The 27,886-nt window shown below is 38.9% G+C and overlaps 1 protein-coding gene and 1 long non-coding RNA gene across 2 annotated transcripts; one reads left to right on the top strand and one right to left on the bottom strand.

Moving 5' to 3' along the window:
• The first annotated feature begins 247 nt into the window (after positions 1-247).
• On the top strand, positions 248-26,896 carry LOC129440292 (neuropeptide FF receptor 2). Its single transcript, XM_055199540.2, has 5 exons — positions 248-513; positions 6,989-7,350; positions 19,287-19,386; positions 20,333-21,233; positions 24,522-26,896. Exons 2-5 carry the CDS (start codon positions 6,996-6,998, stop codon positions 24,537-24,539), a joined length of 1,374 nt encoding a protein of 457 aa, XP_055055515.2. The 5' UTR covers positions 248-513; positions 6,989-6,995; the 3' UTR covers positions 24,540-26,896.
• On the bottom strand, positions 19,157-21,171 carry LOC141358867 (uncharacterized). The gene is made up of 3 exons (XR_012365377.1): positions 21,055-21,171; positions 20,603-20,691; positions 19,157-19,376 (listed from the first exon to the last, which is right to left on the bottom strand). It is a non-coding gene; the product is annotated as an uncharacterized lncRNA (long non-coding RNA).
• Positions 26,897-27,886: the final 990 nt, after the last annotated feature.

Here is a 27,886-nt window from a genome sequence, read left to right as displayed (position 1 = left end):
ATTTATTGAGATAATTGGTTGCAGTTGGTACATGTTTTTAAACAAAGCTTTAGAGGTGAAAACTGGTTAAACACCCTTTATATTTGCACACTCTCTGTACATTGTATTATTTAGTTTATTTCGTTTTATATCTTAGTAGCCTTCATTTTATAAGCTGTTTAAGGACATTACAAAGTCGCATAGGCTATACATTATAATAGTTTTATTTGTAAATGCCAAGGTGCAAAGGCTTTAATGGTTCCCTTTTTTCATTCAGGTGATTTGCAGCTCGTGTGGAGAACAGCTGGGCGGGAATCTTTCCCTAGGTTTTGCACAGTTGACGCGCATCTCGTGCACTAACAGCAGTTTCCTGACACGAGCGCGGAGGAAAACGGCACCAAGTTTTCTCATATAAGAAACTGTGTCTACATCTGGTTTAGGATTTTTTATCATTTTTAACTTTTCTAACTATTATCTTCAAGAAAATTTTGAGTGTCCTTTTAATCACGTGTGGAAAAGTTTATCGCGTAACAGGTGAGGCATTTCCATTATTTCTATAGATTCATCAGTAGGGGAACGTGTGATTTTTAAAATCCACATGCTAAAGACGAACAGGATTTACATTTTAGGGATGTATTCCAAGATTTTTCTTCACAAGACAATTGAGATCTGTTGAATTGGTATAACGTTACCTTTATATGATTGAAAATATAAGTTTTTATGCTACAGCTTTGTTTACCATTCGATGTTCTTCATAGTTGAATAAACAAATTGGCAATAATAAAATATCGCTCTGTATATTATTGTTGCTATAGTAAATGTTTTTAGAGTTAGTTTCTGTATTTAAGCTCACAATAAGTCTACTCAGTGTTTTTTTATGTAGTAAAACTGCTCAATTGGAGGGATACACATGGCATGGGTTTTCGTTTTATTATCTTCTCTTCATATGCAGTCATTTTCTCTAACAATCGCGTTTACTTAGGCTACTGTAGCAAAATGCAAAATGTTGTGACATTCAGGCTAAATGGGCATTATAGCCAGTAGGGGGCAGCACATCTCAATTTTATTACATCTCAATGTGCTGCGTCAAGACAGAATGCCCTTAAAGGGGTCATATTACAGGATTTTTTTAAAGACGTAAAATAAGTATTTGGTGTCTCAGAGTGCATATGTGAAGTTTTAGTTCAAAATACTCCACAGATAATTAATTATAACAGCAAAAGTGTGTCGTTTTTGGGCGTGTCCTTTAAAATGCAAATGAGCTGATAAAATGGAAACACTGGTCGCAATAATGGTGTTTTGTTGAAATTGAAACGCAATTGTGCTGTAAATTTCTCTCTCTCTCTCTCTCTCTCGCTTTCTCTCTGCACTAAATGGCAGGGCCGGGGTTGGATAGTGCAGATTTAGGGGCGGTATTATTGCAATTGGCCTTGCTACATAGCTCACAAAATCTGAAATCTGAACAACCTAATTTTTCACATGCTTTCAAAGAATGGCTTACCCAAACAATATTACTGTTTTTTTTTTACATTTTCTAGGTTGATAGAAGCACTGGGGACCCAATTATAGCACTTAAAGGAACAGTATGTAAGAAATGTATATCAAGTAATCATAAAATGGCCCTGATATATCACTAGACATTAAGAAATCATTTTCATTTCAAATACTTGTATCACTGACAACAGTGGTCCGGCCAGTATATTGTCATTTAAAAAGTGGAGTTGCAGCCCTCAACTGATGTTTATGTTGTCATGTTGTGTATTGGCCACCAGTTGTGTGATTGCAGTACCAGTTTTAGCCACAAGTTTTGTGATTGCAGTACCAGTTTTGGCCACAATCCTACATACTGTTCCTTTAAACATGGAAAAAGTCAGATTTTCACGCTATGAGCCCTTTAAAATACAGTGCTATTGGGTTTAGTACCTCTTTAAGGGTTTGTGAATACAGTAAAAACCTGATAAACATGGAGTTTTATATAGAGAGAAATAAAGCAGAAGTGTACCGGAATGCTGTCCACATCAGAATAAAAATGAAATCCTTAGAGAGGCAATAAGAAGGTCCTCATGTATAGCTCAGTGGCAGCATTGCATTAGCAGCATAAAAGGTCATTGAAACCAGGGAACACGAATAAAGACACCTTGTAAGGCTTTGTACAGTATTGTATTGTATAGGCTACTTTTTTATGTCACATTTGATTCTTAAAAAGGTTACTTAACTTAAGGTAATCATAAAATATAGGAGCAGATTAACTTCAGTGATGTAATCATATAGAGACTCTGATCCACTTTCATTGTATTTCCAGCATTTAGGAAATTTCATGTTTTTGTTTTTTGTCTTCAGGTGCATGGCTTTAGTGAAAGCAGATTATAGCATGTATAAATGGTGGTTGGAAAGATTTTGTATGCATGGGTTTTCATGAGTTTTGCATTTGTAAGAATACCACATTGTAATGTTGACTTCATTAGGTTTAAGTATTTCACATAACACAGCTAGCTATTTCTTTTCAGAAGGTATTTCAGAGAGTATGATTATGCAAGTCATTTTCTTTATTCTTTACTCCATTTTTATCAAACACAACTGAATTTTCTACAGTAACTGAAAGACATGAATCATGTGAAAGGAAAATGAATGCAAAGGTATTATATATGATAATGTGATAATGTAAAACTGGCACACAGAGCATGCCTGCCTAAGCTTATCATGACTAAGACCGTTGCCACTAATTTGCATTAATCTTAAAAGTGTCACAATGTTTCAGCTACATTCTGTGCTATTATATTTTTTCTAACTTTCTTATGATTCATTTCCCTCATTTGAAAGCAAGAACAGACGGTTGCATAAAGGGGGTTTAAGGCCTACTGAAAAAATTATATCCCTGCAAAAGGGTTTAGCTAGGCAAATCAACCAGTGCTTTATTGTTTACCAGATATGCAACCAGACATATGCTTACAAATTTTAAATAGCACACACATTTGCTGTTATGTCACCAATGCAATAATGTGTGAACAATGAATGAGAAGAAAAAATGAATTAAGATTCCAAGGTCTCTTCCAATGATGGCAAATGTGACCAATTTATATTGAATCTAATTCTTAATAGTAGCTGAATAGGATGAAAGAATTGTGCAGCACTTATAACTTTTTTCATTTTCAGTAATTTATCAATCTGAGTGTATTGCTTTGCTTGAATCAAGTAAAAGTAATGACAAAATTACAGTGGTTTAGTGATGCTCATCAGGCTTTTTATTATTTAACTTTTACTTTTTTCACATCTGCTGTTCGACTAATCTAAAGGCAATAATTTTAATAAGAAAACTTGAAATGGGGGGACAATTTTTAGTGCCAGATCCATTATGCATAAATTGGTGGTTATTTTCTCCCTTTATCAGCTAATACAGTTGTGTTCAAAATTATTCAACCCCAACTGAAATTGATTGTTTTGGCCGGTTTGACATTGATTTTGATCATTCAGTCATCCTGCTTACAATTACATCAAAGAGGCATGTGTAGGTCAGACAAATATAACATAACATTTATAATGAAATAACCACAAATGTCTTTTCTGTGCCCACATCATTTTCAGTTTTATTCAACCCCCAAGTGACATTCAATCTTAATACTTAGTACAACATCCTTTTACAGTTAAAACAGCTTTTAAACGTGAAGCATAGCTTGACACAAGTGTCTTGCAGCGATCTACGGGTATCTTCGCCCATTCATCATGGGCAAAAGCCTCCAGTTCAGTCACATTCTTAGGCTTGCGCACTGCAACTGCTTTCTTTAAGTCCCACCAGAGGTTCTCAATCGGATTTAAGTCTGGTGACTGCGATGGCCACTTCAAAATGTTCCAGCCTTTTTTCTGCAACCATGCTCTAGCAGTGGCGGATGCAGAACGTGACATATGGGTGGGCATGGATTAAGTCCGGGTGGGCCTGAATCTATGGGTGTCACTTTTGAATAAGAAACTATAACAAGTCTATAAAATTCGTCAAAACTTCAGAACACTAATTTAAACAGCATACACACACACCCGAACTGCACGTCACATTTTTGACATTATTGATACTTTAAATTGTAATGCAACGTGACATTTATTAAGCCTTTTTGGTAAAAAAAATATTGGGCCCTCATATACAAAAAAGAACCTGCACACAGTGACAGGAAATATAAATGAACCCAAAAAAACCTTATACTTTTTTAAATAACCTATTAAAGTGTTTAAATAAATACGGCTACTAAATGCTTAAAATGAAGCTTCTAACATCATATTCTCTTCATGCAAATCACTAAAAATATATTTTCGTTCTCACATATTTAAGTTAACTTACTAAATAAAGAAAGAAAAAGGGAATTGCTAGAATAATGTTAAACTCTGGGGTTAAACGAAATGACAAATAAATAAACATTTAATATACTTTTTGATGAGCACAAGAGCAAGCCTACTCGTGAAGAGCGGAGCCGAGGAGCGCGCATATCAGACGTGAACGAAAGGAATAATGGATTTAATGCTTTCACTTCATTGACAGTTTCACTTGTTAGTGAGGATAGTAATGGCTAACAAGATGACGCCGAATTACATACAACATAATTACCTAACTAAATCTGAGAGAATGCAAACACATTACAATATTTTTTCCTCCGCCCGACGGCCAAGGCGCAGCATTTTTTTTAGCCCGACAGGAATTCGCCATAGCCCGTAATGGACGTCGGGCAAGCGATTTTGCGAGGTTTGTTTTGTAGAAAGACTTTCTTTAAAGTGAATTTCGTTTTGTATAAATTGTATCTTAATATTAATCAATGTTTGATCAAACAATTGCCTCGATTTAATAAATAAGAAGCAAACCAAGAACGTCTGTGGTGTGGATTGAAGTGAACCCACTATATTTCCGCAGCCTACGTCTTTCTGCTTTAATGCATTTCTTAAATGAATGTCTCAATTACACAGTAGGCTTATAGGTTGTTATGATAGGCTATTTGTTGCTTAAAAGCAATAGGCTATATTGTATAAAGTGTAGCAATAAACGTGGCGTGACTTATAGTGCTGCTATATCGCTATATCAAACAACATCACTATGATCAGATGTTTTCTTTCTATTTTTTACCCCGCTGTCATATTTGTTGTGTGTTTATGTTATTGAGAGGAAAGCGCGCAGCACATATTTATAACGTGTTGTTATTCAAAATACTTTTTCTACTTGCTTGCAAAAAAAGTTCTCAAAGTGATCATGGCTGAAAGCTGCTCGGGAATATTTCATTATAACGCAACATTCAACTGCTTTAATAGTTTTTAAATAGTTATCAGGCTTACTTATAATTTTACTGTTTTTAACATAACATGCAATAGATAAATTACACCACATAAAGTAGTATACATGTCTAACTATACAGAGTAGTATTTTTTACATTTCTGATTGGGCGGGCCAGCTGTCAATCCGCCCAGGCCCGCCCATAGCTCCGCGCCTGTGCTCTAGTGGATTTGGAGGTATGCTTGGGATCATTGTCCTGTTGAAAGGTCCAACGTCTCCCAAGCCTCAGGTTTGTGACGGACTGCAACCAATTGTCATCCAATATCTCCTGGTACTGAAGAGAATTCATGGTACCTTGCACACGCTGAAGTTTCCCTGTACCTGCAGAAGCAAAACAGCCCCAAAGCATGATTGACCCCCCCACCATGCTTCACAGTAGGCAAGGTGTTATTTTCTTCATAGGCCTTGTTTTTCCTCCTCCAAACATAGCGTTGATCCATGGGCCCAAACAGTTCTAATTTTCCACAGAACACTATCCCAAAACTTCTGTGGTTTGTCCACATGACTTTTGGCATACTGCAGTCGACTCTTCTTATTCTTTGGAGACAGCAAGGGGGTGCGCCTGGGAGTTCTGGCATGGAGGCCTTCAGTACGCAGGGTGCGCCGTATTGTCTGAGCAGAAACTTCAGTACCCACATCTGACAAATCTTTTCTCAGTTCCTCAGCAGTCACACGGGGACTTTTTTCCACTCTACGCTTCAGATAGCGAACAGCAGTCGCAGTTAGCATCTTTTTTCTGCCACGACCAGGAAGCGTTTCAACAGTGCCCTTTGCCTTGAATTTGCGAATGATGCTTCCTATGGTGGCTCTTGGTATGTTTAACATCTTTGCAATCTTCTTATAGCCATTGCCCTTCCTGTGAAGATTAATCACCTCTTCTCTTGTCTTCCTGGACCATTCTTTTGACTTCACCATGTTTGTAACCACACCAGTAAATGTTTAGAAGGAGTTGAGTATCACAGTCATTTTAAAGCTGCCTAATTGGTGCTTATTAGGCTTTATTGCTGTTCCCTGACATCCATAGGTGTTTTCAATACCTGATTGAAAACAGTTCAATGAACCTCTGTTCTTCAGAGTGGTAGTTCTTTAAGGGGTTGAATAATTGTGTCAATGAAGAATTCACAAAAGAAACATTTACTACTATATTACAAAACCAATTGATGTCATTTTAGTTGCATATGGTTCTTTAAGAAGTCATTGTAGGATTTCATTCTGAATACAATTACAAATGTACACTAAATTCCCTAAAACCCTTAACAGCATTGGGGGTTGAATAATTTTGAACACAACTGTATATGAGGATAGGGGTGGTTACGTCCTTTACAATTTAGGGCAACATGGATTACTTAAATTCTCAGATAAGACAAAAGTAATTTAGAAGTGAAGATGACTATCAGCGCAGATGATGTTCTTTCACAACAGACCATAAATGATTGATGCATGACAATTTATATGTACATTTTCAAGCCTATTGCCTGCTGTATGGCTAACAATACAGTGGGTTTCTAGCATTTTAGGAACTGCCAACTTGACTAAAAAACTAGAAAACAAATTTTATTTACAATAATGTAAAACATAATGTACGTTGTTTTGTCAGTATCGTACCAGAATCGCATACTGAATTGTTACTTGAGATTTCAAAGACTAATCACTACTTTTGTCTTTAAATGTATCTCCTCTAAAGCTCATTCTCTCTCTCCACAGGAATAAAATGGCGCTGAAGCTAACGGATCCCAACTCCACTGCACCATCTGCCGCCTTCTCTGCTGTGGAGAATGTCCACAACTTCTCAGTGAACTCTAGCTCCTCCCGTCCATATCGTTATCCAAACGTCACCTACGTGGACTTTTACCTGCATGAGCCTTTGGTGTCCGCTATCTTTATTGTGTCCTACCTCCTCATTTTCATTGTATGCATGGTGGGAAATGGAGTGGTGTGTTTCATTGTGTTAAGGAGCAAGAACATGCGTACAGTCACCAATCTTTTCATTCTTAACCTGGCCATCAGTGACCTGCTGGTTGGCATCTTCTGCATGCCCACAACACTGGTCGACAACATCATTACGGGTAAGGGTCGTCTTGCAGTTGTGACTGAATATTACATGTGTGCATTTCTGATAAAACTTACGGCATCTTACTTAATCTTGTTTATGACAGATTAGTGTGCATAGCTCCATCACTCATTTATGAGGATTTCAAGAGGATGTAGGTGTTCAGATATTACGCAAGTGATCATGCATGAAATTGGGTTCAATTTATATAGCCTATCAAGTACAGTGAATTTCAGGAACAGCCTGAAACTGCCATATTCTTCTACATAACTGTATACCTGTTAAATTCAGAAGCATTTCGTTCTGTAAAGAGTTCACTCAGTGGCATCTGAAGACATGAAAAAAAACATTAAAGGAATAGTCTACTCATTTTCAATATTAAACTATGTTATTACCTTAACTAAGAATTGTTGATACATCCCTCTATCATCTCTGTGTGCGTGCACGTAAGCGCTGGAGCGTGCTTCGACACTTCGATAGCATTTAGCTTAGCCCCATTCATTCAATGGTACCATTTAGAGATAAAGTTAGAAGTGACCAAACACATCAACGTTTTTCCTATTTAAGACGAGTAGTTATACGAGCAAGTTTGGTGGTACAAAATAAAATGTAGCGCTTTTCTAAGCGGATATAAATGAGAAACTATATTTTATGGCATAATAGCACTTTTGGGAGTACTTCGACTCGCCTGAAAAGTCCGCTCCCCTTCTCCCTCTCATAATGGGAGAGGGAGGGTGTTACTGCGCCGAGTCGAAGTACTCCCAAAAGTGCTATTACGCCATAAAATATAGTTCCTCTTTTAAATCCTCAAGTACGATTGAGGTTGATCGGATGCAAATTTTGATTGTATTGAAAAGGGTGGTGTAGTTGGATCTGTGATCTGATCAGCAGATGAAAAGTATGCATGTAAACACGTGAATCGTAATATTTTCTTAATCGGATGCCAAAATACATTGTGCACATGCGCAGAACATTTGTGCCCAAGTTCATTTACTGTACCTCTTATTTACACATTACATTATTTTCATCACAGAAACACGCAATGGCAATGCATTATTATGGTAATGGGGCAGTGCTGTTTTTGGCAGCCCTTTAGTTTTAGTCTTTTGGACGAAAATGCTTTTTAGTTTTAGTCACTTATAAACTTGATAGTTTTAGTCGACGAAAACACAGAAAGGTTTTAGTCAAGTTTTAGTCGATAAAAACGCAGAAAAGTTTTAGTCAAGTAGTCTTTAACAAATTAATTTAGGTTAAAAAGTGTGGTGTATTTAATACTTTCTAAAAATGTGCATTAAGGTTGTCCCTGAGGGCTTGCCATTGTTTTAGTCGGTGTGCCTTCTGCACATGTCATAACAAAAAAGTTGAGCCTGATATACCCTCATGTTGAGTTTGTGTGTTACGCTGAGACCTCGCTTATAAAGTTGAGAAGCGCGTGCCTGGCCTTGTTATTTAAATGCACCACAAAAAGTTTTGGAAATGGGCTTAGGTTTGACAAGTAGATACATGTAAAACCTTAAGCTTACCATGAAATGTGTCACAAGCCGATTGTCGAGAAAAATTGAATGTACATGATATGTTAACAGCGAGACTTGTTAGTTACCTTTAAAAAAAAATATTAGCGTGATGAGCCTTCAGGTGCTGCTTGGGGTTGGTGGTATTCTTCCCACCTAGTTTGTGGCCACATTAACGGTTATCTCCCAATATGCATTCCGTTTTCTTTCTGATGGATTATACTAAAAGTATGTCCATAAATCATCTCGTCGTTTCCGTTTATTGGCCTAACCCCCACAGTCCTTCGAACTCACCACAGCTGCAGGTGTGTTGTTGTTGTGTGGAATCTGGTGCGCGCGCGTGGCATAGAGACAGAGCGCAGTTATGCAAATTTGAAAACCACGCCCACCGGGGAGGAACGCAATCCAACCGTCTCCATTGACTTTGTATTGCTTGTCATTTCTGGCTTATAACAAAAACAGAATAATGCCTAAAAGCTGCTGTGTGACAATATGTACAGCTAACAAGCCAAAGAACCCAGAAATAAGTTTTTATAAGCTGTCGAGCCGTAAAACCCAGCCTTTAAGGAGAACAAAGTGGATCGCCGACTACGTTTCCCCCTAGTGGACGCAGTTTTACTAATAGGAGTACTATGAAAAGTTGCCTGTATCCATTTTTGTGTCTTTAAATGCTCGTTTTTTGGGGTCGACAGCTTATAAAAACTTATTTACAGATTAAACTTAAAAACAGAATAATACCTAAAAGCTGCTGTGTGACAAGGTGTACATCTAACAAGCCAAAAAAAAACAAATTTTTATAAGCTGTCGACTTAAAAAAACGAGCGTTTAAAGACACAGAAATGGAAACAGGCAACTTTTCATAGTAGGCCTACTCCTATTAGTAAAACCGCGTCCAATAGGGGGAAACGCAATCGGCGATCCACTTTATTCTCCTTAAAGGCTGGGCTTTACGGCTCGACAGCCTACAAAAACTTATTTATGGGTTCTTTGGCTAGTTAGCTGTACATATTGTCACACAGCAGCTTTTAGGCATTATTCAGTTTTTTGTTATAAGCCAGAAATGACAAGGAGGCGGCCCCCCGCAACACAAAGTCAATGGAGACCGTTGGATTGCTTTCCCCCCCGGTGGGCGTGGTTTTCAGGTTATGACGCGCTGCGCTCTGTCTCTATGGTGGCAGCCGGGTTGTGGGCATACCCAAAACAAGGATTGGAAGTGGCAACATTGCCAATACCATTTAGCTAAAAACAGACAGATTTCACGCAAATAGGCAGAGTTGACATGCATTGTGAACGTCAGACTTATAATCATTTTCGTTCCGTCTCGTCAACGAAAACTCAAAAACGTCTCGTCATGTTTTCATCACCTTAGAGCCATTTTTCGCTAGTCATCATCACGTTACTGTCATAAAAAAGGTTTGTCAATGAAATAATTTCGTTATCGTCATCGTTGACTACAACAACACTGTAATGGGGTCACGTGCTCTACTTTCAGCAGTGTTCATGTGTACTTTCTTAACATTAGGTTTCATAAAGCAATAAAATACTGTTTTGCCTTTCGAAAATTGAAAATTTTTGATAATAATATTTATGATGATATAGAAAGAAATATGGAACAATATGGAACTGTACAAGTAAACACTTTGAGTTAAATAGCCATCCATGTGGCAGACGGATCACAGTCAGAGCTTCAGATTCTTGGTCAAGAACACCAGCATATTCACTGACCTTGGCTTAACAGCTAATCTTTGACAAGTTACTGTTGTATATTCTCACCAGTGCTGAACAACCTCTCGGAGGCAGCGGTGGTGGCAGGGATGCATAAGTATTTCTTGTCTAAATGGCTAATCTGAGAAAAGTTCACCTCATGCGTCTTCCACCACATAAGAGGATCACTCTCGCTGTCTGCTGTTGGGCAGTTCAAGTAGCTGTGTGATTCAGCTGTGATTTTCTCTATCCAGACACAGCGGTTTTTCTGTTGCTGCACCCTTGAAAAAGCTTCAAAGGGTCTTCTTTGGTCTCTTGATGGCACCTTGATTTAGTTGAGTGTTTTCTGCTGTTTCAAGAGGGGGTTCAGATGCAGCTGTATGTGCTGATAGAAGGCATTCCACCTCACTAGCTGCTCTGGCTTGAATGGCTTTGCTTTCACTTTCGGTCATGTATGCAGTGCGGAAACGTGGGTCAAGCAGAGTTGCCAGATCGATCCATTCCTCAGTGACAGTGTCTCTGTAACTGCGGTTCATGTAGTCCAGTACAGACTTCTTGATTACCTTTGTGGAGTCTGTGTCATTCTCCTATGCTTGTAGGATGTTATTATTGAATAACTCAATATCAGGCTTATCACATGAGATGGTGACATAGTCTTTAGCAGAGAATGCATCAGAAAATTAAAGGAGAGGACCTAGAGCTTTACTTACATAATCAAGGACCTCTACTTCTTGCAACGTTAGCACCAGATGTCTGGTTGACCTGTCTGCAGCTAAAACCCTGTTTCAACAGCCGCTGGATCCCCATCGTGTGGGAGATTTTGTGACCCATTTGTGCTGAGGTAAGCCCATTTCCACTTGAGCATTTCGAAGTGCCCTTTGCCGCTTCCAGCTGTGAGCAAATGCAGCCACAATCTTTTTTTCTTGCAAACCGCTGGCAATTTTTGAATTTCAAAAACATCTTTTCTCTCTCCCTCAGTATGACCCATGAGAATAATTGTTTTGGGACTGCCTGCTTTTATGATAGACATGAGGCTAGAGGGTTAAAATAGAGAGGATTATGATTTTTAGATTTGTTCTTCATTGGTTTTGGGGGAAAGTGACAGCCGTTTCTCATTAAAATAAATGTCATTGTCGATGCAGTGCACCGTCAGGTTGACATATGGTTCAGCTGTTTACTCTTCCTGTCATATGGAGTGCAACTGGCAAGTACTCCAACGATGCTCTGTTGAGTCATTTGTTTAACGCTACTTTTGGGACGCACATCACCGATTGCCACTATCTCCTCATCTCGTATCTTCATAGCCTGTTTATATTCGACGGTGTGTTTTTACTTCAAGTGGTGAAACAAGTTCGTTGTGTTTCCACATTTAGCTGTAACAGCTTACAAGGTCTGACCTCTTGTAACCAAAGCACTTCCAAACTGTTAAAGTAGATCCCTTTTTTGGTACTGAATGTTCATCATGCTGCTCTTGCTCTCACGTATTGTTGCTGTGCGGGTTAGGTAACGTCAATGCGGCATACGTCATTGTATCGCTATATTATTAAAATCATTGACACTTTTTTATCATGTACAAAATTATACCAGTGTTATAATGGACGGTATGATATGGCACACCCTGTGGGCTCATAGTATGGTCACGATGTGAGGTCATGATACACTTACTGTGCGCTATGAGGGGCCACGCGGCTAGAAAATAATACTTCACTTATGAATACATATATAAAAGCAAGCATGCACACATATAAACACTTGCATATACATGTATACTATTGGATGTTTAAGCAAATACCTATGAAATACGTGTGCATACTAATGTGAAATCCAATATCCATCATACCAATACATCTTAAGTTAGTAATGCATATACACTTGTGAATAACTTGCATATACATATAAACTTGATGCACACATAAGACATTTTAATATTATTCAAGTAAACTTATTCAAAAACTACTGAAAGGGAACAAACATGTGTGTGTTTTCCCATATATTTCTATTAAAAAAATAGTGGGTCTTGAGATTGCCAGTTGGGTTGCAAAAGTTTGGAACCCCTTGATATACAATACACAAGCAAGATTTATCAAGTATGCAGATAAAAATCCTTAATTTTGTAGTACTTAGATCATGTATATTGCCAAATAACATAATGTCGGCATATATTGTGTCAAAAAAAGAACAAATATATAAATGGACTTAATAATTTTGTTATACTTGAGAAAACATCATATTCATATGAAATTTACTTTTTTCCAAAAGAAAAAAGAGTTTTGCATCAAATAGATTTTTGTTCCTCTTGCAATAAACAATGAATAATAACTATTCACAGACAATTCATTGTTACATCTATGACTCAGATTTAAAAAAATATGATTTGTAGATTCTTTTCCTTTTAGAGGCCGTTTGTATCAAGGTGCGCTAAAATGTATTTTAAATCTAGACGCGCGCCAAGCGCACTCAAATTTAGACGCGACTGAAACAAAACTTGTGTTCATAGGCGAGCGCTTTGTAAAGTAGATGCGTGTCCTGCATTTCCATGCGTTTTAGATGTTAATGGACCCTAATACAAGAATTCTTCCAATAAGTGGTTGGGACAATCTTATATCTGACTTGAGAACCGTTGAGACATTAGGAGATGGAAATTTAGCGTCAGAATAAAATGTATTGGCGTTATGATTTTTGGACAGAAAATCTCTGTCGTTGTTTTATCCCGATTTATTAACAATATATCATGTAGCAATGCATATGAGAATTTTACCCACACAAGATGTTTTTATTGTTTTGCTACTAATAGAATTACTGGGAAAATTATATCTCTGTTTCCTTTAGAATCATAGGGCCAATCTCATTTTTCTGTCTTACCCCTTCCCCTTTGTCTTCCCCTTCCCTTTGCCCCTCGAAACTGAGTGAAGGGGTAAAAAATGAGAAACCACTCGATTACCGTTTGCATCACCTTCCATTGCCGCTAACTGGCTGCTACGTACAGACAAGCGTTGACATAAACAAAGAAGATGCTGTCGTCTCAGGTTGTAGTATCGATTGCCTGAGCTGAGCTCAACAAGTAGCGCATATCTTAGCTGCTAGCTAGCGCCTTAACTAGCGATTCAAAACAAAAACATTACAATTAAAACCACTTGAAGATTTTATTCAAAGTATCATAAAACATGAGTGTCATAATATAATCTCAATTAAACTGCTGAAAATAATGTTACTTCATGTGTGCGACTCCTTGACAGTTCGACGTTGATCCATAAAAAATCTTGATGCCGGCTCTCCGGAGAAATTCCTACGTTAACGTTTACCCCTCTCTTTCAAGTGTGGTCCTTATCACACTTAGTTTCAAGGGCTATGTATCCCTACGCCTTGGCCCTAGCCCTTGATCAAACTGAAAATTGAGATGCCACTTCGCTTCACATGAACGTGCAAAACCGAGGGGTAGGGGCAAGGGGTAAGACAGAGAAATAAGACGCACCCTTAGTTTAACGTTCGTAACTGTTTGGACAGAAGGTGTAAAAAATGTTCGTAAATGTTTCCATTGTATCGTGGTGGATTAAGAGAATCATACTTTCAGTGTTAGTAGTAGTATTTTGTAGAAGACACACATAAGACACACAAGACATAAATGTTATACACCAAAATTCAGGATTTTATTAAAGGACATGAAAGAAATGACTTAGGAAAAATCCAGATGCACTGAATGTCCCACCCTGACATCTGCAATTTCTGGGGACGGAAATAAAATAGTCTCATTACACGATAATGCCAAGGCATAGTGGGATAAAATTAACTTTATTTTATCTTACATCTATCTTAAACAAATAGTAAACTAAAAATAAAAAATGACAACAAATAGGTATTATTCAATCTATATTGTTCACCCCTTGTGGACAGAAACTGTGGAAACACTCATTACCGTATTTGAAAAGGGCGCATATGCAATTTGCTGAGAACACAAATCTGACAAACTCATGCATGGACTTGCGGTATTAAAGTCACATTTACTGCAGATGAGTTTGAGGTGGTTTTCTTCAAGTCTCTTGAACAGTGCCATTAGGGTGCTGTTATGGTCTACTGCTTGTGTTGATCCATACAAAGTGATAATGTTCTTGAGATTAGGAGTCCTTTGAATATATTGTATTTTGATATTCGACTGCAGGAGACAGAAAACTAAAACTATTACTACTCAGACAACGTTTTGAGACTTTTGTACATCTGTTGTTGGGATACAGGCTGATGTCCTGTATAATGTTTTTTATCTTTAGTTCTAGGTACAATGGTGAATTGCTGCAATGTATTCTTTCTTTGTCTGGGTCAATTGACTTGGATGTGTGACCACCTTCCACCAGGCTTCCCAATGGCTTGGAATGACAATAGGTTTGTCTAGTAGCAGCTCATGTGATGCAGTCCTGTTGGTGAAGAAAAAGCTGGTGGAGAATTTGAACGAGATTCAGCATTTTGACTATTTGGCTAGAAGTGTCACATAGAAATTTCCACAAGATGTGCTGCTACATGATAGCTAAATGCACCTAGGACAGAAGGTGTCCATTGAACCGTAAAATAAGATTTGAATGTTAAATGAATGACAGAAGTTATGGTGAATGATGCTTCTACTGAAGCTCTCCTGATTTTGCCAAGTGGTTGATGGCCTCAGAGCAACATTATGTTGACCCTGGGACAAGATTTGAATCAATGAATCAGATTTTTAGAAATAAGTTTGTGTTAATGATGTTACTGCGGCAGAGGTCGAAGTGCTGCAAACTAAGTGCTCTTCGACCATACAATATAGTTCTCATTTTTTATCTGCTTTAAAAATCATCAGGTTTTATTTTGTGCCACAATATTTACTTGTGAAACTACTCATGTAACAGTCTTTAAATAGGGAAAACATGGAAGTGTTTGGTGGCTTCTAAATTCATCCTTGTTTGGATCCTAAGGAATGAATGGGGCTAGGCTAAATGCTAACACAATTATGACGTGCTGTACAAAGATTAAGTGTACCCATTGAAAAAAGATAGGTATGCATTAATTCATCAGGCCTGCACTATTATGGAAAAAAAAATCATAATTGTTTAGGCTACAGTATTTGCACTGACTTGAAAATGATATATTTGAAAAAACCATGAATTTGCAAAGATGCAGGGAACAGTACACTATTGCAGACTTGCTGAGGTTTTAATTATATTATTTTAATATAGTCAGTCATAAACTAAAGTGGGCCAGTCTAATGCTGCGTTTACACCAACCGCGGTAGAGGCATAAAGCGCGAGTGATTTCAATGTTAAGTCAATGTGAAGACGCGTTGACGCGCATCTGGAGGTCTCGCGGCGCGGATGAGGCGTTTGGCGTGACACGGAAGACGCGTTTCCGCCTCATTTGAGCATCTAGCTCGCGCGAAAGGCGCAAATTGACCGTTGTGCGCGGTACGCGCGAATGGTGCTTTTTGTGCTTTTTTAGGTTCACGCGAATTTGCGGCTGACGCCTGAGTTGAAGGTTATGAACTTTGGCGGAATTTCGCACCACGTTAACCAATCAGGAGCCTGCTTGCTGCTGTGGAGGCAGCCCCGCCCGGAGCTATACAAAGTTCTTATTTCTATAGAGACAGGAATAAAAAGGACCTTGCTTGGAAGAGTGTCAGTGAGGACATCGGGCAACCTGGTAAGTTGTAATACACATTTCACTTTTAAGTCACGTGACGATTATCGACCCGTGCCGTTTATGTTCACCCTATAGTAAGGTTACCAAATACAAACCGGTAACTCTCTCGATAAAAATCAACATCAGTCATCTTGCAAACAAACAACCGCATAGCACTTGCCCCTCCCACAAGAAGCGGATTTTGCCTCTGACGCGCGTCAAATGCTTGTTTTTTCCGCGTGTCTACTTCGGTCTACATGCGCGATTGCATTCAAACTGTTCAAGCAGCAAACTAGGCACGGTATACGCACGGTTAGGCATGAAACTCCAGAGCTGAAAATGAGTCCCACTCAGGCCCTGCCACTGATCTAGACGTTTCTTCTTTATAACCATTTCTAATACTGTCATTGTTTTTTACGCCTTCTGTGCCATGTTTTGTCGGTTCAGGAGGAATGTAATGTAGTTGCTGTTTGCCTTCCATCATAAATAAAATCATCCTACCTTTAGATTGACAACTGATAAACAGCGGACAGCTGACTGATTTAACCTATGGAAAAAAGTTCAGTTCCGACAGGAGATTGTACGTATGAGCAAGGTGTGCTGAGGTATGCAAATACGTACGTAGTTTAACAGGCAAGTAGGACATCTTATCATTACATTTGGACTAAATGCAATAATTGGACGAACATGTTATGGTCCTGCGCCTTCCACAGATGATACATATTCATACAGGGAGTGCAGAACCACTAGGCAAGTTGTACCCTTGAGGATTACTTTTGCTACTGTACAACTACAGTGCTCTTGGTCAATTCAAAATGTTAACAAACCCTCAAACCTGAACATCCAAGCAGTAAAAGTGAAATTCCGGCTTCCCCAAGAGAACATTTCTATGTAAATCATCACTAGGCAACCACTAGTGTGCAGAACTACCAGGCAACCAAATGAAAAACAAAGACTCCACCATCTCACATGTCCCTCCTTCACCCGTTAAAGTGAGAACAACAAACAAACTCTACATCTACAAAAAAAAACAACAAAACAACAAAAAACAAAAAAAAATATAGACTCAGTGACCAACACAGCCACCCTTCTTTTCGATAACAGTCACAAGCCTTCCATTCACGGATTCAGTCAGTTTCTTGATCTGGTCTGAACCAACATTTTGTGCAGCCGCAACCACAGCCCCCCAGACACTGCCCAGAGAGGTGCACGGTCCACCCCCACTGCAAACGTCCCGCTTAAGAAGGGATCAAAAGGTCCCAATAGGATTTAAGTCAGGTGAAGAAGTGGGCCATGTCATTAGTTTTTCACCTTTAAGGCCTTTACTGGCCAGCCACTCAGTTGAGTACTTTGATGCATGTGCTGAAGCGTTGTCTTGCATAAAAAAGTCTTATTGAAAGATGCAGATTTCTTCCTGTACCACTGCTTGAAGAAAGTGTACAATAACAAAAGTAATCCTCAAAAATACAACTTGCCTAATAATTCTGCACTCCCTGTATAAATATATTTACACCACTTAGTGATTGCTATCTGGATGTTTAGATATTTTCAACCAGCATAACAAAAAGTGTTTCTGAACAAAATTCAACTACCCTTCCATAAAAAATTGTTGGCAGCTGAAGCAAAAAATTACTGAATCAAATCACTGATATGATGATCCAGACTTATGTATCTGCCTACAGTAGCCAATGTAAATCCAATAAAAAATATATATATAGAGAGAGAGACAGAGAGATAAATCAATCATTCTCTCACTTTCCTTCTTCCTCTAGCTAATTTTCTCCTCCATCTGCTTCATGAAATCCTTCTCTTCTATCACATCATTATTCAAACCCACACATAAAGCAGATGCCTCACAATATCTCCAAATTAAATCAGTGCCCTCTTAAGGGGATTTTCCAGGTTCGTTCACAGAAGGTGAACAAAAACAACAGGTCCCAGAATGGCTGAGTGTTGATCTTCTCTTCATCTTACTCTATAATCCCCTCAGATAGCACCACTTAACGCACAAAATGCCAGCCACACTTTGTAAGCCAGAAGAGTCATGGGATTGGGTTAAAATGGTGTCAACAATTGAAAAACAGCAATTTAAAGAAAACAAGAATATTAAGTGAGAACATAAGGGAATAAAGAGATTATAACTAGAATGATTGTGAGGTTTGCCATTTGGATTCCATTAACCATTGACATCCGGTATTGTACATACGTGGTTAATGTGTGATTACCGCTGATTAAAAGACCAGCCTAAACAGACATGCATTTATAATACACTTTATTACATTTTTAGTTTTTAATCCTTTGGCATTTTAAGAGTGGTGATCCTTCTTAATAACTATCCACCAGTTGTGCTTTGAAATTTAGACACATGGTTTTGTTAAAGGGACACTTCACCCATTTGCATTAAGCTTTGTATAGTTAGAACCCCAGTCATGTTTTTGAATGGTCATGCATCATTTCCTCAGTTGCCGCTAAGACAGGAGAAATACAGATTTCAGTGTTGCACTTCCTTTTTTCAATAATGTAAAAATCATCATGGGGCGGCAGTGGTTGAGTGGTTCATGTAGGTTGTCTACAAATCGAAAGGTTGGTGGTTCAATCCCCGGCTCCACCGGACCAAGTGTCAAGGTGTCCTTGAGCAAGACACCTCACCCCAGCTGCTACCGACGAGCTGGATGGCGCCTTGCATGGCTGACACCGACGTCAGTGTATGAATGTGTGAGTGAATGGGTGAATGTAAAGCGCTTTGGATGGCCATTGGTCTATGAAAGCGCTATATAAATGCAGTCCATTTACCATCATTTTGCATCATTGAAAGCAGGAAGTCCAATATCTTTGTTGAGGGTTTGAGACTACAAATCCCCCTTTTCTCGGTCAAATAGGCACCAAATTCGAAATGTATGTTACATTTCGCCTACAAATATGACACACTTTCAATAAAGATTAATGTTTCTACAGGTGAAATGCTCCGAATGTGGACAATAAAATACACATATACCTTTGTGAACAATACACATTTCTTTGCTGAGGTTGTTTTAGCATGTTAAGATGGTGTGTGATTTATAGGCATTTTTTGCCTGCTGTCAGTGTCATTTTTCATTGGTAGGTTGGCCTTTCGGCAGCTTGGTGTGTAAGCTGAGCGGGATGGTGCAGGGAATATCGGTATCTGCCTCTGTCTTCACATTGGTGGCCATCGCTGTGGACAGGTGGGTAAAAAGGTATTGTAAGTAAATGTGTTGTGAGAATGTTTTTTTTTTCTGATGATGGATGCTGAAACTGTCGCGTGCTCACGTGAAACTATTGTGTGCACACGTGAAAGTACAGCATGCGCACGTGAAAGCGAAAGTTTCACGTGAGGGGACATAGAGCAAAAATGAAATAAAGTTTAGTTTCACATGCGCACATGAAACTACCGCGTGCTCATGTGAAACTACCGCGTGCTCACGTGAAACTATTGCGTGCACACACGTGAAAGTACAGCGTGCTCATGTGAAACTATCGCGTGCGCATATGTGAAACTACTGCGTTTAGTTTCGCGTGCTCACGTGAAACTTTTGCATGCGCACGTGAAACATTTGCTTTTACGTGCGCACGTGAAAGTTTCATGTGCACGCGCGAAAGTTTCACATGAGCACGCAAAACTAAACTTTCAATTTTTTTACTCCAATGTCACCTTAGGGGCTCGGTAGTAAGATGTATGTCAGTTTCAAGAAGTTTTATTACACATTCATTCTGGAATTGTACTAGAAAATACAAGTCATTGTTCTTTATCATGGCATAATGAAAAAAAGTGCTGGCAATATAATCCTAAACATTTGCATGTATGCATTAATACATAAACGTTTTAAACCTTTTAAATATAATTCTTAGTAATACATTTATTTTTCTATCATATATAGATATAATATATTTACACGTTCGTGTTTAATTTGCAACACAACATTCTGGAATTACTTATTTTTTACTGCATTTTTTACTTTTACCACTTTTTTATTTTTACTGACAAAATATCTTACTTTGTTTCTTAAACTGTGTTATGTGTCGTCTAACATCATCTGCACCTCTGTTTTCTGTGATGCATTCATTTAACATACTCCTCTGTCTGTGTCGTCCTACCCTCTCACTCTCTTTCTTTTCATACATAAATGTCAGATTCCGCTGCATTGTCTACCCTTTCAAACAAAAGCTCACTATCTCCACCTCTACCCTCATCATTGTCATCATCTGGGTTCTGGCCATCTCCATCATGTGCCCATCGGGTGTCATGTTACAGGTCACCAAAGAACACCGCGTCGCCATCTTGCTAAGCGCATCTAACACCACCCAACCCTTCTACTGGTGCCGCGAAAACTGGCCTAACCAAGAAATGCGCAAGATTTACACCACAGTGCTCTTCGCTAACATTTATCTGGCACCTCTTACCCTCATTGTCATCATGTACGCCCGGATCGGGATCACATTGTTCAAGACATCAATGCCGGCTTCTGCGAGCCAAACTGAGACCTCGGGCTCTGGAAAGCAAAGCAGATACGAAAGCCGTCAGATGGTGTCACGGAAAAAGAAGCGGGTAATTAAAATGTTGCTTGTCGTCGCCTTGTTGTTTATCCTCTCGTGGTTGCCATTATGGGCACTCATGATGCTAAGCGACTACGCCAGCTTGAGCGAACATCAACATCGGGTTATTAATATCTATGTTTACCCTCTGGCCCACTGGTTGGCGTTCTGTAACAGCAGCGTCAATCCTATAGTCTATGGGTTTTTCAATGAGAACTTTCGCAAAGGTTTCAAGGCGGCCTTTAAACTTCAGCTCTGCTCAGCCCATTCGGGAAAGAGGTGGACCTACTCACATCGACTGCAGGGCAATGCTGTATTACCTGCCAACTTGCCTCTGACCAAAGAGGCTGTGGGGGAGGCTGGAGCTCCTCGGGCAGGACAAAGTGTTATCCAAGGTCTGGTGATGGTGGGGAATGGGAGAAGTCTTGGTGAAAGCAGCCAATCTTCGGGCAAGGAAAACACAAAAGAACAGGATCTGATCATGGAAGATCTGGAAAAGGTTTGTGCATTAGAGAATCATTGTTTTTATATCATGCAATATTTCTGATGACAATTCAACCTTTGGCTTCAGACATTTTTTTATAAATGTGATAAATGTATCTCTTATTTCACCTAACCATACTCTGAAAAGTGCTGGGTTGTTTTTAACCCAAGGCTAGGTCAAAATTGAACAGAACACACCGCCGAGTTGAAAATGACCCAATGCTTGGTTGTTTTAATCCAATATCTGGGTTGTTGTTACTTAACCATGGCTTGATTGCTCTGGTGCAGGGGTGTCCGTAGGCCATTTTAGGGGGTCTTTACCCCCACTAGAATTTTGTTGTTAGTTCCATAAACTGTACATGGATTCATGATTGCTTCAGTTCCCTTTAAATTTCATATGAAAACGGCAGCAGGGCAGACCTTGGCTCTTGCCCTCTTAAAGGGATAGTTTGGCCAAAAATGATATTAAACCCATGATTTACTCACCCCGAACCCCTCCGAGATTAATATGTCCATCAGTTTTCAGATGATGACGTTTTCAGTTATTTTAGAAAATGTTTTAGATCCCTCAGCCAATAAAATGTGAAGCCACGGGGTCCACGACCCCCAAGTCCAAAAATCAGCATCCATCCTTCACAAAACAAATCCAAACGGCTCCACGATGACAAACAAAGTCCCTATGAGGGTAATCTGTGCAGTTTCGTTGTAGAAATATCCACATTTAAAACTTTATAAACCAAAATAACTCCGGTAATGCCCCCATCTTACTCGTGTCTGCATTCAAGATCAGAGCTTTACACAGCGTACGGAGGTTACTCTGCTCTGTGCCCCCGCCCTCCGAATTTGTCATACATCACTAAGAAAAGTGCGTACACTACGCTAATACTCTCTCCTGAATACAGAGGAGTCTAAAGGCCAGGGTATACCTTTTTTCTGCGTCCGGCTCGCGCGTGCACGCGTTCGACACTACACGCAATACAAATGATTTCTTATTCAAATTATTACTCTACCAGGCCGTCAGGGCACCACTGATTTGGTGACATTTACATTACATTAAAACATTAGGATAGGTGAAGAAAAGTAACCGATCCACCATTGCAAACACAGTTTAGAACAAACAACAAGAAAACAAAGAACAGGAATCAAACATTATGGTAACAAACATGCTCCACAGCTTTCTGTTTTTGGAAGAAGTAAAAGTTAAAGAAGAAAAACGATAGTGTGTGTGCAAATGCTGTTTGTATTGTTTATATTGGAGTGTCCTGTCTAAATATTTTCACGCGCATGCGCTGTTGTACGCGGACTGTACGCGCACTGTCCAGCCGCGGACTCTCCTGATGACGAAAATGACGTCATGCAGACGGCGCGGATACGCGGACGTCCCTAGTATACTTTCGGCTTAAGATGGCGGTGCTTGGCCGAACTATCCCTTTAAGTCCACTTTATAATCGTGCGTGAGGTGTGTAGGTTATCCGTAGCCTCTGCGTAGCCTGACGTGCACCTCACCCAGTTTTTTTAAGAACACGTCAGTTCTACGCGTACCGCAAGCGCTGTGATTGGTCTACTAGAACCCCTCCATCAGGTAAAAAAAACGTAATCGTAAGTATTTTCGTTTGCCATGGTGTGAACAAAGATGAGCCTACATAGTCGTCTACAAGGGTTTCTAATACTAAAGTGTGAAATTACGAAAAAGTGGCTTCAGGATGCATGCTATTGTATGTGAAGACCAGTGGCCTCATTTATAAAGCGTGTGTACGCACAAAACGGGGCTGAAAACGTGCGTACACCAGTTCTCACGCAAAGGTTGTGATCTATAAAAAACAAACTTGATAAGAGAATGGGCTTGCAGGGTGGGATCTAAGGATGATTCATGTACGCACACTTGCAGGTGATCTGTGATTTATAAAGGGAACACTGCTTTGTTTAATAATTCGTAATATTTTTTGCCGTATGCCATTTTCGGCTTTTGTGCGTACGTAGACTTTTAGTAAGGATCCTATGCATAGTTTTATAAATGAGGCCCCAGTGGCGGCTCGTGACTGCTCATCCGAGGGGCGCTAATTCAAAAACAGTGTTCGGGGTTTCATGTGTGTTGCTTGCGTTTTCAAAATATGTTTTTGTTGGGTCATGTAAACCATGTGCATCACGTGTCTTGTCAAAACAAGTGCCTGCTGCACACGCGTCAAAACTGTTCATGACCAAAGAGACGCTCACGTTCACAAAATACACGCAAGACACTCCTTTAATAGTAAACTCTGATTACGCATGAGATTATGCGAGTATCTGGCAAACACAAGCGTCCCTTCTATCACAAACCCCTCAGACGCGTCTGCAGCAGGCACTTATTTTGACAAGAAATGTGATGCACATAGGATCCCTCGATGCGCAGAACACATACTTTGAAAAAAGAAACCACACACATGACGGGCTACATACTAGAGTGCGGATCTGGATGCATTTTCTGTCCGAGCCCGGCCCGCATCCGACAGGGCAGTAACTGAACCGGACCGTAACCCGACAGGCATTAATATTTATGTCCGAGCCCGACCCGAGCCCTGTTAAAAGTCGCATTGTCACAGTAACATAAACACATTTCCGCACACACGAAGATGGATGGCGATAGTTCATCTTAAAATGAAACTCAGCTTACCCCCAGGCCATCCAAGAGGTAGGTGACTTTGTTTCTTCAGTACAACACAAATGTAGATTTTTAACTCCAACCATTTAAGTCTGTCAGTTGTATAATGGAAGTGGATGGTAACAAAATCGAAAAAAAAAACATGCACAGACAAATCCAAATTAAACCTGCGGCTCGTGACGACACATCGATGTCCTAAGACATGAAACGATCAGTTTGTGCGAGAAACCGAACATTATTTATATCATTTTTTACCTCTAATACAACACTATCCACAGAGAGCAGTGGCAGTATGAAGTTGTTTCGCAACCCGCTATTAAACATTAGATGAATAAGAAGGTGATGTGAATGCGCGTGTTTCATTTTAAGATGAACTATCGTTTTAAACAGGCTCATTGGCTACCTACATATTATAATAAGCTGTTTTAAATTTCAAATGTTAAATGCCTTATTGCGCAGAGCCCGACCTGAACCCGAACATAGTTTCTAAATATCTATCCGAACCCGGCCCGTCGGGTACCGTTGGGTCCCATCGGGCTCAGTTCGGGTTTCCAAACTTCGAATCGAGCGCCTTCGAAAAAAGTCACCGGCCGCCACTGGTGAAGACAATACTGTAAATTAAAGGACTGTGGCATAAATATAACCACTGTTTCTATTTTTTCACAGGTTATGTATGATGTATAGAAGCTCGATGGCCTCATGGTCAAAGCTTGTGCAATTAGATGATGCTCATGAAAGGCAAAATATGTTTCCTTCTCTTTGACCGATTTATTGCTGGAAGGACATCGTGAAGTTTTAAGAGTTCATCTTTCATCTTCTATTTCCTTCTTTTTTATCTCTGCGGAAAATGTGCTTTTCTCACTTGAAATTTCACATTTTAAGACAATAATCATGCCAGACAGGCTGTTTGAGCTGAAGGCTTTAAAACTTCATGCGTGATAAACAAAAAAGGACATTTTAAAGATATTGGCAAGATGAGAATGACATCTTACTGACTGCCCAATTAATCCCACTGCCATTTTTAGGATGTCATATCTATTCACCCTGCCTAACCCAAGGAATAAATTGTGAGCTTCATAAAAAATAACCCACAATGCCATGGCAACAACCAACATGGATATTTCTGTGAAAAACATTAAACGTCTGTACTAAGCCACATCTCATACTAACTGAAGTGCCTGAATAAGGAACTTAAACTGGGCATACAATTGTATATTCTCTCCTTCCAGGTAGTGATATGACGGCAGTTTGTTAATGGCATGTTCACATTTTAAAATGACTGGTAAAATTACCCACTTAACAATTTTACTCATTAACCAGCTTGGCAGTAGCAAGACGTCAAAAAAAGACTTAAAGTTCTCTTGCAGAACAGTTGACATACTGATTGTAATAAGCAAAAGATCATTTCGGATTGAATTTCTGAGGATTATGGTGACTGTGAATCCTTATAAGCATAAAGCAGTTCGCTGTAAGAGAACAGATTTTAGTTGTGACACTGATGACAATGCCTGAGGATCTCTTCTGACTCATAAATGTACTACTGAATGTGAGAAGGGTTCTGTCGAGAAAAAGGTCATCAGCTGACAGAGACAATGAAAAATTGAATGTTCCTATATGAAGAGTGAGTCAGGGGATATGGCAACTGTCCAAACTGTCACATGCTATTTCATCTCATGTTTATGCGTGTCCGCAGTTTCATCTTGGGCTTTATATAATCCTGAATTTCGGTGTAGAAGAAATCTCTTATCATAAATGATTATTGTTGTCTCCATTTCTAATGTAAACCCCTTTGCTAGACAGACACAAATGTACTCATTTGTGAAGGTTATTTTTGTGTGAAACACATGCCAGTGTACTGTGGGAACATGTCCTCCTGGTTGCAATAGCCTTTCAATTACGGTTTGCAATTATGTGCATAAAATCAAGACAGGAACAAGCAAGCAAGCTTGTTCATGTAGGATCTTGTGCTGGAAATGTGATTTGACAGAATGTTTTTCAAAATGCATATACATCATGTACTGTACCTTGTATAAAAGCTGAACCACCCACCTGTTTACGACCTCAAATTACATATGAAATAATTATATTATCATTGCTGCTTGTTGCTTATTGCTTAATGCGTCTATGAGACATGGCGGAAATGTGAATAAGCATTAGAAGAAAGCAAGCAAGACTTTGTTGAAATGTGCTACTGGTTAATGGTTGTCATGAACTGTGATTTTTGTGAAAGTGCAGAAAATGTGTAACTTGTCACAGTGTGTTTTGACAGCATTTTAGTGAGACATTTGACAGTGTATTTGTTTGTTAGATGTTAGCATTGGGAACTATGGGTCTTGACAAGACAGGTGCTTTGATATCTACAAACATAACCATTACTTTGGCTTACTTCATTGGATGGATAAAATGATACAGGTAAAAAAATACAATATTATTGTGTAATGATTATTGAATGTTACTGACAGTGTTTCTCTATTTGCTTATTGTGTGTTTTATATCATACATTGCTTGTATGATGTTACTACAATGTGGCACGAAATAAAAACATTAATGTTATTTTAATACAAACTCACGTTTTGCCAGCATGAAATATGCATCTGTGTAACTTTTAGGGGAGAGGGCTTTGGCACACTGTGCCATCTAAACTCTAAATCTTCACAAGCACAAAGCTGCACAAGCCTTTTCACTGCTTCTGGAGTGAAACCAATTCAGAGTGTTTGGAAATATTCCTGCTTCAGCTTTTTGAAGATGGCATTTACTCATTAAGTAGAGGTAGTAGCTGGGGACGGATTAGGAACTCTGAGGTCCTTAAGCCAATAGACCATGAAGAGAACACCCATTCAGACCCAACCCACACACATTACCTACCAACCTTTCAAAATGGATAACATTGTTACAGTAAAAAGACATGCTAGTATGTTATTTTATTGCTAAATAATTCAAGTAATCAATCAAAATTTATTTTTACAGTGTTTGTTTTAAATCATCTTTTTGAATACTTCCATTGTTCTTTAAAATACTGTCTGTTGGTTGGGGTAAACCAAAATATAATTTAAAGGAAAACTACACTGCTTTTCAATATTTTACTATGTTCTTACCACAATTTAAACAAAATAATACATCCCTGTCTTTTTTCAGTGCGTGCACTTAATTTTTGTACAGCACGTTGTGAATGTGTTAGCATTTAGCCTAGCCCCATGCATTCCTTAGGATCCAAACAAGGATGAATTTAGAAGCAACCAAACACTACCGTGTTTTCCCTATTTAACCTCTCGACGTGCACTAGTTCGTGTGCGGGATGACGTCAGTTTTTTTAACGCTGCTAACAATATCTATATAGCCTACTGTTTACAAACATTAAAAATATTAACATTACATTGTTTAAAACGTCTACGGGTTTAGCATCAGTGCATGGTCTCTGTTTTGAGATACAGATGCTCTAGCATCATAAATGTAGTATTTTGTGACAGAAGTCCAGATGACAACATGCAAAATATGAACATGACTTCTTACCTTTGTGTTGATATAATGATCGAAAGTCGAATCCAGTCTGTTTCAGATGTGTGAATAACCCATGAAAATGGTCAAATAGAATACATCCAATGACCATTTTTGTCCACAAATGCGTATAATCAATGAAATATATATATATAGTCTGTTGTTTACATCAGATTTCGCATGAACATCTTGTAATAGAATGTAATATACAATCTGAGGACTATTTGCGTCGTAACACTGTACATGAGATTACGCTTTAGGTTCCGCTAAACACATAAACCCAAGGTCAAACTTTGTTTCTAAAAGTAGAGTATAATACATAATATCCAAACAGCGCTGTCAAATATCGTGACGTCATCTGACTTGCTCGTTCCTCCAATGACTTAATGGAAAATAATGATAGACAGAACATGTAGCCAATTAGATAACGAATCCAACGATCTTTGTGTGACGTTTTATTTCGTGGAAATAATAATAACGAACGTGTATGCATGTACAAAATACTTTTATTTTGGGGCTGACTGGCACTTAGAAAA

Source organism: Misgurnus anguillicaudatus, chromosome 22 (genome assembly GCF_027580225.2).
Source record: "Misgurnus anguillicaudatus chromosome 22, ASM2758022v2, whole genome shotgun sequence".
Classification (NCBI taxonomy): domain Eukaryota; kingdom Metazoa; phylum Chordata; class Actinopteri; order Cypriniformes; family Cobitidae; genus Misgurnus; species Misgurnus anguillicaudatus.
This window is presented reverse-complemented; position numbering and strand designations above follow the sequence as displayed.